At 40.5% G+C, this 13,979-nt stretch overlaps 1 protein-coding gene across 1 annotated transcript; it reads left to right on the forward strand.

Annotated features, from left to right (window-relative positions):
- Nucleotides 1-1,637: 1,637 nt before the first annotated feature.
- On the forward strand, nt 1,638-13,547 carry LOC118105518 (myosin heavy chain, fast skeletal muscle). The gene is made up of 40 exons (XM_035153385.2): nt 1,638-1,796; nt 2,285-2,497; nt 2,858-3,001; nt 3,089-3,245; nt 3,539-3,566; nt 3,676-3,787; nt 3,916-4,008; nt 4,092-4,155; nt 4,255-4,353; nt 4,456-4,559; nt 4,998-5,136; nt 5,269-5,387; nt 5,501-5,650; nt 5,782-5,952; nt 6,042-6,348; nt 6,520-6,590; nt 6,686-6,773; nt 6,892-7,009; nt 7,096-7,219; nt 7,312-7,448; nt 7,541-7,796; nt 7,879-8,121; nt 8,213-8,389; nt 8,469-8,614; nt 8,713-8,803; nt 8,886-9,275; nt 9,357-9,483; nt 10,213-10,331; nt 10,414-10,610; nt 10,693-10,876; nt 10,954-11,119; nt 11,245-11,369; nt 11,555-11,863; nt 11,948-12,151; nt 12,243-12,368; nt 12,462-12,632; nt 12,715-12,819; nt 12,909-13,004; nt 13,096-13,227; nt 13,417-13,547. Exons 2-40 carry the CDS (start codon nt 2,297-2,299, stop codon nt 13,435-13,437), a joined length of 5,811 nt encoding a protein of 1,936 aa, XP_035009276.1. The 5' UTR covers nt 1,638-1,796; nt 2,285-2,296; the 3' UTR covers nt 13,438-13,547.
- The last annotated feature ends 432 nt before the right edge of the window (nt 13,548-13,979 follow it).

Here is a 13,979-nt window from a genome sequence, read left to right on the forward strand (position 1 = left end):
CAGTTTATTAATGTTTATATGCTGACAGTAATGTAATGATACAAAGCACACAAAGCTTTTCCCTGTGTCCATAAAGTGTGTATAAGTGACATAATGACATTTAATCACATAGACTCTGCTCAATGATTTCCACTATATATATACATATATAGTGTGTGTGTGTGTATATATATGTATAAGTAATTATTAGTATACATATATGTCTGTGTATATGTAAATATATGTTTATGTATGTGTATACATACAGTATGTGTGTATATATATGTAAGTATGTGTAAACATATGTGTGTTTATGTAAATATAAGTTCATGTAAGTGTATGTACATGTATGTGTGTATATATAGTGTGTGTGTATGTGCAAACATACAGTATATGTATGTGTCTATATATATATATATATATATACATATACGGTGACCTAGTGCTTTGTGATAGACTTTATCAATAGAACTTCAAAGCGAATGCCATCACCATTTGTCTGACAAGTTATTTTCCACAGGATGTACACTGCATGTCATATTTTAGCAGATGCATAATAACCTCCCAGAGAGAGGAAATTAAAGTGCTATAAATATGGATATTGTTCTACTCTCTCTCTATTGTCTTTCCTCCCTGCAGAAGAAATCTAATTAACTTTGGAATTTCATAAAACACCGACCTCAGCAAGTGTCTCTGCTATCACGAGGTATCATGATTCTCACAGGTTCTTAGATTAGCAACTGTTCGGGCCAATTTTGTTCCTTTGTCACAGGAAAGACTTGCAAGGCTTCTCAGAATACCAGTGACACATGAGAGCTTCTCCACGGCTAAACTCGGATCGTCTGCAGTGCCAAGCGGTGCATTAAGGAGATTACTGGAAAGACCAAAACAATGTCTGATCTTCAGTAACCGATACGTTGCCAGCACAATATTTACACAAGGTTAAAGAAATTACGCATTGTTTGTTGTATCTATTCATACACTTTAACATTCTGATCCATTCCAACAGCATTTGGTGAAAGAGTTAACGATGAGACAAATGTGTTGTGGGCTTTGTCTCGCTATGCACCGCAGCCACTGAGGAGTTTATTAGTTCTAGTGTTTCTATTTGAATAAATAAATTATACTGAACAACCTGTGTATGAATGACTGGGGAATAAATCACATCAACACTCTGATTTCATATATTTTTATTTATAGGAATACATCTGGTGATGATACTGCAATGTCAGGAGCTTGGACCATTTAAACACACTAATAGACCATTATCATTTCTCTCATTGAAAGAACAGCCTTTGTTATTTCCAATTTAAATTCTTGCCATTGTCTAAAACATACTCCTGTAAACAGTGTCAATCAGAGGCTGGTTTATTCTGTGACAAACAGCCTGTTGATCAGCGATGGAAGATGACATGGATCAGATTAATGGCAAAAAATACTTGAGCAAATAGCGTAAAACTACATGACCAAATATAGCAAGTCATTCCCACTGAGTGTACACTGATCTCTCTATATAAGAAGGAAGGCTGGACCCACCCAAGGACTGACAGGCGACCAGTCAAGGTGAGAGTGAGTCTTTTATTAGCAGGAGGAAAGCCAGCAGCTTAACGAACAATGTAGGGCACGATCACTTATTGCCAGAAACCACAAAGTGAATACAGGACTGTGATTCCTCTATGCCAGGACTTACAATGGGTTTATTTTTAAAATGAAATACCGCGACCGCATTTTAAAAAATTTAAATGATTTGTTTCTTCTCCAGAACCCTCATTAGACCATCATCATCTTCATCTGTTCTTCTTAAGGGAGGAAACAAGGTATGTTTTTGGCTTTAATCATTATTTCATTTAGTCTAAAGACATTTTAAATCATAGTTACATTGACATATCATAATGTGCCTAACAATTATCGGTCAGTTAAGTGCATCTCCATCTCATTAACTGTTCACACTCTTAAAGAAGTTAAAATAAATTATTTCTGTTAATGTTTTCTTTTTGTTATTAGACAATATGTTATATTTCATAACAAGACAGTTGTGACATGTCAGATTTCATCACATTAGCAAAGATCAAAAAGTTAATTGAAAATCTAACAATCTTGCAGTGTAAATATAGTTCATTAGTTAATTTGGCCTTTAACACACTTAACTAAAGAAAAGCAGTGGTACATTTTCTGCATTCTTCAATTAGTAACATTCACAACTGCAATAACAGCATCTCCTTTTACTTTAGTAGTAGTGCTTGTGAAGCAGCGATGAAATGAGTGACTAAAATAACTTCTTTCTGGTTGTTATACTTACTTGCAGTAAACCGTCACCATGGGCGACGCGGAAATGGAGTGTTTTGGCCCGGCGTCTGTTTTCCTCCGGAAGAAAGAAAGAGAACGGATTGAAGCTCAGAACACGCCGTTTGATGCCAAAACAGCGTACTTTGTGACCGAGCCGGCTGAGATGTACCTAAAGGGGAAACTCCTCAAGAGGGATGGCGGGAAAGCCACAGTGGAGACTCTCTGCAAGAAGGTGAGAGTGGAAATATAGTTATATATAGTTTGCACAAATGTTTCTCAAAGCATGTTTGCACTGATCCCAATGTGGTTTTATAAACTGTTGAATATAGGACTGATGTGTCTGTAGAGTATAATATTTGTATAAGAGTGCATGAATTCAGTGTATGCTTTATTTTGTTCTGATCTAAAGTCTATGTCCAATCACCCCAGCAACGAAAACATAATCCGATTTTAGGTAGATTTCCGAGATTAAGACCCATATCTTGGTTTTTCGTAAAATTGAACCTGTGGACTGTAGTAAACATGTGTTGTGATCACCTCATGTGTCCACTGTTAAAACTTAGGTCCTGTGTCTTCTCTGTCTCTCCAACAGACTCTCACTGTAAAAGACACTGAAATCTTCCCCATGAACCCTCCCAAGTATGATAAGATCGAGGACATGGCCATGATGACCCACCTCAGTGAGCCTTCTGTGCTGTATAACCTCAAAGAGCGTTACGCAGCGTGGATGATCTACGTGAGTTTCCGCCGATAAACACACGAGTAGGACATACAATGACGATGGGAAGACATGTGTCAGTAAGAATACCCTCTGTCTCCACAGACCTACTCCGGGCTGTTCTGCGTCACTGTGAATCCCTACAAGTGGCTCCCAGTGTATGATTCAGTGGTTGTAGCAGGATACAGAGGAAAGAAGAGGATTGAGGCTCCACCCCACATCTTCTCCATCTCTGATAACGCCTATCAGTTCATGCTCCAAGGTATTTATCCCTTTCTAAGCACCTCTGTGTCCTGAATAAGCCAGCCTTTGAATATGGCACACTGTTTTCAGATCTTCGATAATGTTTGGGTGTTTGGCTCCACCCCACATCTTCTCCATCTCTGATAACGCCTATCTGTTCATGCTAACTGGTGTGTAACTAGTATGCTGAAGTGTTGTATATTTTTAATGCAAAACCAGAATCACAAAATCGTATGTAACAGAAACCCATGGTTAAGTTTATAAATACTTTGAACTGAAATGGGAATTAAAAAATGCTTTTCTTTTCCACAGACCGTGAAAATCAGTCTATCCTTATTACGTAAGTTTCACAAATGATTCCCCTAAATTGGGTTTTCTTTCTGAGATTGCTTAGTTAAATCTATAACAAGATGGCTGCGATGCTAACTGAGCTGTTTTTATGCTCCAAGTGGAGAATCCGGTGCAGGAAAGACCGTCAACACCAAACGTGTCATCCAGTACTTTGCGACAATCGCAGTGGCTGGAGGAAAGAAGGATGCACATACTTCTGGAAAAATGCAGGTAAATGCTCAGTTAAAGAAAAAAAGTGTGAACAAAGCTGACACAGATATATTGAATCTGACCCTGGATGGAGGAATAGAACATTGTTAATCTATTTATTCGTTTTCTGACTTGTTCTCTGAATGAAGGGGTCACTCGAGGATCAAATCATTGCAGCCAACCCCCTGCTGGAGGCTTATGGTAATGCCAAAACTGTCAGGAACGACAACTCATCCCGTTTTGTAAGTTTTAGTTAACTTGAGTTTTCAATCAACGTCAGTTTTCAAAATGTCTTAATTCTTATTCACAGTTTTCTTTTAAATAGGGTAAATTCATCAGAATCCATTTTGGAACAACGGGGAAATTGGCCTCTGCAGATATCGAAACATGTAAGTCTGGAAATAGCACCGCAGATAAACCTCCGTTTTTTTCTTGTACCCTCTGTTCATTGAACGTAACTGACTGGTGTGTAACTGTGTGATGAACAGATCTGCTGGAGAAGTCTCGAGTGACGTTCCAGCTGTCTGCTGAGAGGAGCTACCACATCTTCTACCAGCTCATGACGGGTCACAAACCTGAGCTCATAGGTGTGAAATCAGTTCATAATTTGTATTCTTTGTCTTCCTAGAGTGATATTGTATGTGTTCTGATTTATTTTGTATCTATCTTTTTTATTTCTTTTTCTGCAGAGGCTCTGCTGATCACCACAAATCCATATGACTATCAGATGATCAGTCAGGGTGAAATCACTGTCAAGAGTATCGATGACATTGAAGAATTCATTGCCACTGATGTAAGGATGACTTTACTATGATTTTTAAATTTACTCCTATAACAAATCAGATTTATGATCACTTAAACAATTCCTGTTTTTATTACTGACACAAAGTTACCAATTCATTACAGCAATGAATCCTACTTTTAATACGCTTGGTGGGTTTATCTTTTTGTCATTGAGGGTTTGATCCAATTATAAGGTCATTTTTGAGGCTGTTACCGATGCTAGTGGGAGAAAGACATGATAAATCCACCTATGTCTTTATTTTGAAAAACTGTAAGTGTCTTCACCTTGGAACTCCAGATGTGATTTGTGTTATAAGGGATTACATGTACCTGGATGTTAGTTTTGACAAATCATTGCTAAATATTTGTGGAGGCAGGGGGCAGCAATGAGTGTTTATTCTAAAGAACAACAGAAGCTTTTGTTTCAAACCTTCTCTTTTTATCACAGACTGCCATCGACATCCTGGGCTTCACTTTAGAAGAGAAAGCCGGCATATACAAGCTGACTGGATCTGTGATGCATCACGGAAACATGAAATTTAAGCAGAAGCAGCGTGAAGAGCAGGCTGAGCCAGACGGCAGTGAGGGTAAGAAACCCACATACCATGAGCTTCTATGTTGTAGCACAGGTTTTGATTAGTGAATTAATGAATAGGTACGTTGATGACGTCACCTCAGTATTATGGATTTTAACCATGACTTGGTGTTCTGTTTTTTAGTGGCAGATAAAATCGCCTACCTCATGGGCCTGAACTCTGCTGATTTGCTCAAAGCTCTTTGCTACCCCAGAGTAAAGGTTGGGAACGAGTTTGTGACCAAAGGTCAAACTGTCAATCAGGTAGGTGGAGATAAAAAGGAGGAAAGAGGAGATAAAATTAACTTAGACACCACAAATATTGCTCATTTTAACAGTATAATTCTTAATGTTTTACAATTCTTTTGTAAAATCAGGTCAACAATTCCGTCAGTGCTCTCTGCAAGTCTGTCTATGAGAAAATGTTCTTGTGGATGGTCATCAGAATCAATGAGATGCTGGACACCAGGCAGGCAAGAAGCTATTTCATCGGTGTCCTGGATATTGCAGGGTTTGAAATCTTTGATGTAAGTCTGTTTGGCTGATGGGACAAAATCATACATAGCTTCATTTAAATCATTTTGATCAACATTTTCATATTTAAGTCGAGATAGACCAAATCTAAGAGAATGAGAATTTGACATTTTCATCTCTTTAGTACAACAGCTTGGAGCAGCTGTGCATCAACTTCACCAATGAAAAACTGCAACAGTTTTTCAACCACCACATGTTTGTCCTGGAGCAAGAAGAGTACAAGAAAGAGGGAATTGAATGGGAGTTCATTGACTTTGGTATGGATCTGGCCGCCTGCATTGAGCTTATTGAGAAGGTGAGAAACTTACTTTATGTTCATAAATATAGAAAACTGTCTGATAACTCGAAGGTTTTTTGTTTTAAATAATAATTTCTGCATTACAGCCAATGGGCATCTTCTCCATCCTTGAAGAGGAGTGCATGTTCCCCAAGGCGTCAGACATGACCTTCAAGAACAAACTGTACGACCAGCATCTTGGTAAAAGCAAAGCCTTTGAGAAACCAAAACCTGCCAAAGGCAAAGCTGAGGCCCACTTCTCTCTGGGGCACTATGCTGGCAATGTTGATTACAATGTCACTGGCTGGTTGGAAAAGAACAAAGACCCCCTGAACGACTCAGTGGTTCAGCTCTACCAGAAGTCTTCAGTCAAACTGCTGGCTCTACTCTATGCATCACACGCCGCAGCAGATGGTACAAGCTGTTCTGCTTCTGTTAAAATTGAAAACCTATCACCTCTGTTTAATGTAACCATTTCAATACAAATATTGCTCCAATGACAGCTGGGGGTGGTGGTGGCTTAAGACAGTCCAAGTCAAAATATTAGTTTTTGTTTATAATTGAAATTCTATTTTCATGTCACAGCTGAAGGTAGTGGTAAAAAAGCCGGCAAGAAGAAGGGTGGCTCCTTCCAGACTGTGTCTGCTTTGTTCAGGGTAAGATGTGAAATAATAACTAATGTGCTTTATTGCAATTATGTCTAATTCAGTGCCTTTTTCAATAATGTTATTGATATTCTTTAATTCCTCAGGAGAATTTGGGCAAGCTGATGAGCAATTTGAGGTGCACACATCCTCATTTTGTGCGCTGTCTTATTCCCAACGAGTCAAAGACTCCAGGTACCTGACACAAAGACAATGTCCGAGTCAAAATAAATGTATAATGTGCTTTGACAGTTATCTGTGTCATTGTGTCACTATGTTTTAATAAATTATTACATTTAACAAAATACCACAGGTCTTATGGAGAACTTCCTGGTCATCCACCAGCTCAGGTGTAACGGTGTGCTGGAAGGAATCAGGATCTGCAGGAAAGGTTTCCCCAGCAGAATCCAATATGCTGACTTCAAACAGAGGTAACAGATACATCATCTTTGCAGACATTGAAAAGTCTTCATCCTCAAACCAATGCATTTTAAATTAATAAAATGTATCTCTGTAGATACAAAGTTCTGAACGCCAGTGTCATCCCTGAGGGTCAGTTTATTGATAACAAGAAGGCCTCAGAGAAACTGTTGGGCTCCATTGATGTGGATCATTCACAGTATAAATTTGGCCACACCAAGGTAGAGTATGAATCAGACATTTTTGAAAAGGCAATCATCAATACCTGACAAATAGATGTAAAAAATTAAATACCGCAATTGTGGACTTTCAGGTTTTCTTCAAAGCTGGTCTTCTGGGAACTCTGGAGGAAATGAGAGATGAGAAACTGGCAGAGCTGGTCACAATGACTCAGGCTCTCTGCAGAGCTTACCTCATGAGGACAGAGTTTGTCAAGATGATGGAGCGCAGGTACTTTTGACATTTAACTTTAAACACATATTGGTTTGCTAAATATTAAATCAATCTGGTTATCTTTTTGATACTCCTTTGATCTTCCCCAGGGAGGCAATTTATGCCATTCAGTACAACATCCGCTCATTCATGAATGTCAAAACCTGGCCATGGATGAAGGTGTACTTCAAGATCAAGCCTCTGCTGAAGAGTGCAGAGACTGAGAAAGAGATGGCCCACATGAAAGAGAACTTTGAAAAGACCAAAGAGGATTTATCAAAGGCTCTGGCCAAGAAGAAGGAGCTGGAAGAGAAGATGGTTTCTCTGCTGCAGGAGAAGAATGATCTCTTGCTTCAAGTGCAGTCTGTAAGTATGATCACCATGCTCTTTGTGTCTGTTTCTAATTAATATCCTCAACAATCACCTACTTGCTTGATTTTACTTTTAGGAAGGTGAAAACCTCACAGATGCTGAGGAAAGGTGTGAGGGGCTCATTAAATCCAAGATCCAGCTTGAGGCCAAAGTCAAAGAGACGTCGGAGAGACTGGAGGACGAGGAGGAAATCAATGGTGAGTTGACTGCAAAGAAGAGGAAGCTGGAGGACGAATGCTCCGAGCTGAAGAAAGACATTGACGACTTGGAGCTCACGCTGGCCAAGGTGGAAAAGGAGAAACATGCCACTGAGAACAAGGTGATGGTCATAACTTCAGTTTATTAAACAATGTACATTTTAGATGCTGTGTACTTTGATCAAATATTAACAATTTATTAAAACCCTTTAGGTTAAAAACCTGGTGGAGGAAATGGCTTCTCAAGATGAGACCATTGCAAAGCTGTCTAAAGAGAAGAAAGCCCTCCAAGAGGCTCATCAGCAGACCCTGGATGATCTGCAGGCAGAGGAAGACAAAGTCAACACTCTGACGAAGGCTAAAGTGAAGCTGGAGCAGCAAGTGGACGATGTGAGTAATAATAACAAACTGTGATTTCAGTCTTCGTGAAAAAGAAATAAGAATTAACACCCCTTCTTGATTAAAACAGCTCGAAGGTTCTCTGGAGCAAGAAAAGAAGCTTCGTATGGACCTTGAACGAGCCAAAAGAAAGCTTGAGGGAGATCTCAAGCTGTCCCAGGAATCCTTAATGGATCTGGAGAACGACAAGCAGCAGGCTGACGAGAAAATAAAGAAGTAAGAATAAGAATTCATCTATTTTAACAAAAAATATTCAATGAGAGTTTCTAATCAAACATAACTATAATACACCAAATCTCGTCCACCTCCTCCAGGAAGGACTTTGAGATAAGCCAGCTCCTGGGTAAGATTGAGGATGAACAGTCTCTTGGGATCCAGATGCAGAAAAAGATAAAGGAACATCAGGTATTTTATTGAGCAAATGTCAATCAAAAGCAAGAGAGCCTTGAAATGTTGTTGACTTTCACACAAACTTTGTGTGCTTCAGGCTCGTATTGAGGAGCTGGAGGAGGAGATCGAGGCTGAGAGAGCTGCTCGGGCCAAGGTGGAGAAGCAGAGGTCTGATCTCTCCAGGGAACTTGAAGAGATCAGCGAGAGGCTGGAAGAAGCCGGAGGAGCGACATCTGTTCAAATCGAGATGAACAAGAAGCGCGAGGCCGAGTTTCTGAAGCTGCGTCGTGATCTCGAAGAGGCCACGCTGCACCACGAGGCCACGGCTGCTGCTCTGCGCAAGAAGCAGGCTGACAGCACGGCGGAGCTGGGAGAGCAGATCGATAACCTCCAGAGAGTCAAACAGAAGCTGGAGAAAGAGAAAAGTGAATTCAAGATGGAGATCGACGACCTCAGCAGCAACATGGAGTCTGTCGCCAAATCGAAGGTAAGAGTGCTGCATTTTCATTCAGGGATAAAAAAAAGTACGTCCAATAATTTAATACTAATCTATGTTTTCTTTCATCAGGCAAATCTTGAAAAGCTCTGCAGGACATTAGAAGATCAACTGAGTGAGCTCAAGTCCAAGAATGATGAGAATGTTCGTCAGCTCAATGACCTGAGTGTACAGAAGGCAAGACTTCAAACTGAAAACGGTATGAATCACACGCAGGATCACAATATTTAAACACTCAAATCTTCTCAGTGCCAATTGTTATTCTCTTAATTGCTAATCTTAGATATAACTTATCATGATAGCGTATTCTTTCTGAGAGAAAAATCAACTTGTTTTGAACAATGTTATTGGTCGATATTTAGCAACTTTGACCATTATCAAATTTGAGATTCTTCATCAGTTGTTGCAGCATTGACAAAAGTATGTCAAATGAATGTGTCCAGAAGATACCCAAATCAGACTTTACTTAATTTAAAGGTAGGGTTGATGGATGAAGATGGTTCTGAAACACTTTTTTTGTTATTCATTGAAATCCTCTTCCCGTCCCGATAGCCATCAACAAATAAAGTTGTCTAGAAAAAAAAGCCAGTGTCTGTGGCCCTCACCGGACTGCAATAAATACGACCAATTATTTTACGTTACATTTACGTTACAAGTGTAGCCTGCTCTTATAGCTTTTCCAGTATTACCAACCCTAGCTTTAACCAAAACCCTTTTTATTTGCCCTTTCTCTCTTTTTGACTTTTATGCATTTTCTTTCATACTGAAAATGTTAGCATGAAGACATTAGCCCCAAACTTGGAAAATATACCTCTATTCAACATGATGGACAAAGAGAATAATCTTAATCTGTCTTTAAAAATCCTGTGAACCCAAAGTTTACATAATAAATTCATCTTCCTTGGTGACACTATCTATCTTTGATCAGGTGAAATTGTGCGTCAGCTGGAGGAGAAAGAATCTCTTGTTTCTCAGCTGACAAGAGGCAAGCAGGCTTTTACTCAGCAGATCGAGGAGCTGAAGAGACACATAGAGGAGGAAGTTAAGGTAATGGTCTTTGAAAACACAGAGGAAAAGGTCACCGGAGGATCGTAACAAATATTCATCCGTTTTCCCTGTGGATTATTAGGCCAAGAACGCCCTGGCTCATGCTGTGCAGTCATCCCGTCATGACTGCGACCTGCTCAGAGAGCAGTATGAAGAGGAGCAGGAGGCCAAGTGTGAGCTGCAGCGAGGGATGTCCAAGGCCAACAGCGAGGTGGCTCAGTGGAGAAGCAAATACGAGACTGATGCCATTCAGCGCACTGAGGAGCTGGAGGAGGCCAAGTAATGGACAGTCCTGAAGTCACACTTGTTTCCACATGTATCCACAAGTTTTCATGAACCCATTTACCATCTATTCTAACAGGAAAAAGCTCGCCCAGCGTCTTCAGGATGCAGAGGAATGCATCGAGGCTGTGAATGCTAAATGTGCCTCTCTGGAAAAGACCAAACAGAGACTGCAGGCTGAAGTGGAGGACCTGATGATCGATGTGGAGAGAGCCAACGCTCTGGCTGCTAACCTCGACAAGAAGCAGAGGAACTTTGACAAGGTTAGACTGTTTTCAGTGTGTAAACATCTTTAATTTATGCAGTGACAAAAACACTCACCTGTTTGTTCTGCTGTCAGGTTCTTGCAGAGTGGAAGCAGAAGTATGAGGAGAGCCAGGCCGAGCTGGAGGGATCTCTGAAGGAGGCTCGGTCAATGAGCACTGAGCTGTTTAAAATGAAAAACTCATATGAAGAAGCTCTGGATCACCTGGAGACTCTGAAGAGGGAGAACAAGAACCTGCAACGTATGATAATTAATTCGGTTTTCCCCAACAGATATAGATGCGAAACACCAGTTAAATTCATCTGAAGTATCTACATTACTGGATATGTTTTACACTGCTAATTTTACATAAACCTGGTCCAACAGAGGAGATCACAGACCTGACTGAACAGCTTGGTGAGACCGGTAAGACGATCCATGAGCTTGAGAAGGGAAAGAAAACGGTGGAATGTGAGAAATCAGAGATCCAAACTGCTCTGGAGGAGGCAGAGGTAAAGCTGAATCATCATACCAATTATTACAAATGCTTTTATTCATAAAAACATGCAGTAATTGTACAAGCAGAGGTGATTAGACCAACAGGAAATATCTAAACTATTGCATGAAACTCAACTGACGTAGCCTCAGCTTCTGTAAATCAAGCGCTGCAGCTGATGAAGGTCACACTTGTTCACAGGCTACGCTGGAGCACGAGGAGTCCAAGATCCTGCGTGTCCAGCTGGAGCTCACCCAAGTCAAGAGTGAAATTGACAGGAAACTTGCTGAGAAGGACGAGGAGATCGAGCAGATCAAGAGGAACAGCCAGAGAGTGATGGAGACCATGCAGAGCACGCTGGACGCTGAGATCAGGAGCAGGAACGATGCCATGAGGGTCAAGAAGAAGATGGAGGGAGACCTGAACGAGATGGAGGTTCAGCTGAGCCATGCCAACCGACAGGCAGCTGAATCCCAGAAACAGCTGAGAAACGTGCAGGGGCATCTTAAGGTATGGTGGAGGGTCAAAGAAAACTGTAAGTGAAGCTCACTTTATTTCTACTGCATTGTAAATGTGTTTTTACGATTTATTTAGGATGCACAACTGCACCTTGATGAAGCGATCAGAGGTCAGGAGGAAATGAAGGAGCAGGTGGCCATGGTGGAGCGCAGGAACAACCTGATGCTGGCTGAGATCGAGGAGCTCAGAGCTGCACTGGAGCAGACGGAGAGAGGCCGCAAAGTGGCTGAACAGGAGCTGATTGATGCCAGCGAGCGCGTGGGACTGCTGCACTCTCAGGTAGTCTCAAAGGCTAAACAAGCATGGATCCAAACTTTGTTCAACTCTAGTTGAACACATGGAATTTCATTGTTTTTTTCTTGTGTAATAGAACACCAGCCTCATCAACACCAAGAAGAAGTTAGAGGCTGACCTCATTCAAATCCAGGGTGAAGTGGAGGATTCTGTTCAGGAAGCAAGAAATGCTGAAGAAAAGGCCAAGAAGGCCATCACTGATGTGAGATATCCTAACATGTGTTTATACAGTAGCCATTTCTCACATTGAAGTTCTCGGACAGTTTAAACAATCTGAAATTCCTCAAAATTTCAGGCGGCCATGATGGCAGAGGAACTGAAGAAGGAGCAGGACACCAGCTCTCATTTGGAGAGGATGAAGAAGAACATGGAGGTGACAGTGAAGGACCTGCAGCACCGCCTGGATGAAGCTGAGAATCTGGCGCTGAAGGGCGGCAAGAAGCAGCTCCAGAAACTGGAGTCTAGGGTAAACGGGAAATTGCTCGGCACACATGCCTCAGCTTTTGTTTTTCGTATTATATTTTAATAACAGACGGTTTATGTTTCAGGTGCGTGAGCTTGAGGCTGAAGTTGACGCCGAGCAGAGACGAGGAGCAGAGGCCATCAAGGGTGTTCGGAAATATGAGAGAAGAGTGAAGGAGCTCACCTATCAGGTATTTCCCATTCTATTAACTGAGTGGTGCAAATCTTTTGGATACAAGGCATATGAATACATTTTATGAATGAATCAATGTTACTGCAGACCGAAGAGGACAAGAAGAACGTCAGCAGACTTCAGGATCTGGTGGACAAGCTGCAGCTCAAAGTGAAGGCCTACAAGAGGCAGGCTGAGGAATCTGTGAGTCAGAAACATGTAATAAACCACAAATAAAAGCTGCATGAAGTACACACAGAACTCAAAACTAAATATTACACTGATTTATGTTTAGGAGGAGCAGGCCAACACTCACCTGTCCAGGTACAGGAAGGTTCAGCACGAGATGGAGGAGGCTCAGGAGCGAGCCGACATCGCCGAGTCTCAGGTCAACAAGCTGAGGGCCAAGAGTCGGGAACTTGGAAAAGTAAGAAAGACAAAAAATCACGAGCAACAAAGCAGCATACGTGATTTGTTTCGTTTGACTGCTCCAAATGTCTAACTGGTGACTGTTTTTATTTGAATCTAAATGTTGAAAACTATAGTACATATGAGAAAAGAAAAAATAATGTTTAGTCTTTGGATGACTCATGATTTTTATTTCTTTCCATTTTAGGGAAAAGAAGCTGAAGAATAATCTGCAGCATCTTTGAGAGAAACAAATGAGAATCATAAAATATGATTTCTCATTTAAATACTCTCCCTAAATATTGTAGGTGTACGTTGAATAAATATGTTACAATATAACATGTTGCCAGTTGAATCTTGTCTCTGCACTACGAAAACAAAAAGCACTGACATTGTGTCGAAGGTTTATTTGACAATTTTTCTCCACAATATCTACTGCATGGTTGTATTTCAAAGCTAATGCCACTGTGCAAAACATTCACATGGGAACAATTTCAGTATGTGTGACTGTCTTTTGACAAAAAGTGTTTTCAATATTTGAGCCTAATCAGATTTTTACATCCAAAACTTTCAATCACAAGACATAAACATCTATAGTGCACAGTAAAAAAAGAGATTTGAGCCCCACATTGAGCAAAAGCTGCAGAATAGAGAACGTTTTGTTTAAATTAGACACATCTTGTTCAATTAATACATATACAAAATAAATAACTTTTAAAAAGTCAACCTTCATCTTATTATCTTATTATTCTTGTTATTTAAAGCAATGTC

The sequence above is a fragment of the Hippoglossus stenolepis genome, chromosome 3 (genome assembly GCF_022539355.2).
Source record: "Hippoglossus stenolepis isolate QCI-W04-F060 chromosome 3, HSTE1.2, whole genome shotgun sequence".
Lineage (NCBI taxonomy): Eukaryota > Metazoa > Chordata > Actinopteri > Pleuronectiformes > Pleuronectidae > Hippoglossus > Hippoglossus stenolepis.

Coding starts and splice junctions, on each gene's coding strand:
- LOC118105518 (XM_035153385.2), top strand. CDS start 2,297: ATGGGCGACGCGGAAATGGAGTGTTTTGGCCCGGCGTCTGTTTTCCTC. Junction 3,567..3,675: donor AATCAGTCTATCCTTATTAC/GTAAGTTTCACA, acceptor TTATGCTCCAAG/TGGAGAATCCGGTGCAGGAA. Junction 9,276..9,356: donor AGTCTGTCGCCAAATCGAAG/GTAAGAGTGCTG, acceptor TTCTTTCATCAG/GCAAATCTTGAAAAGCTCTG.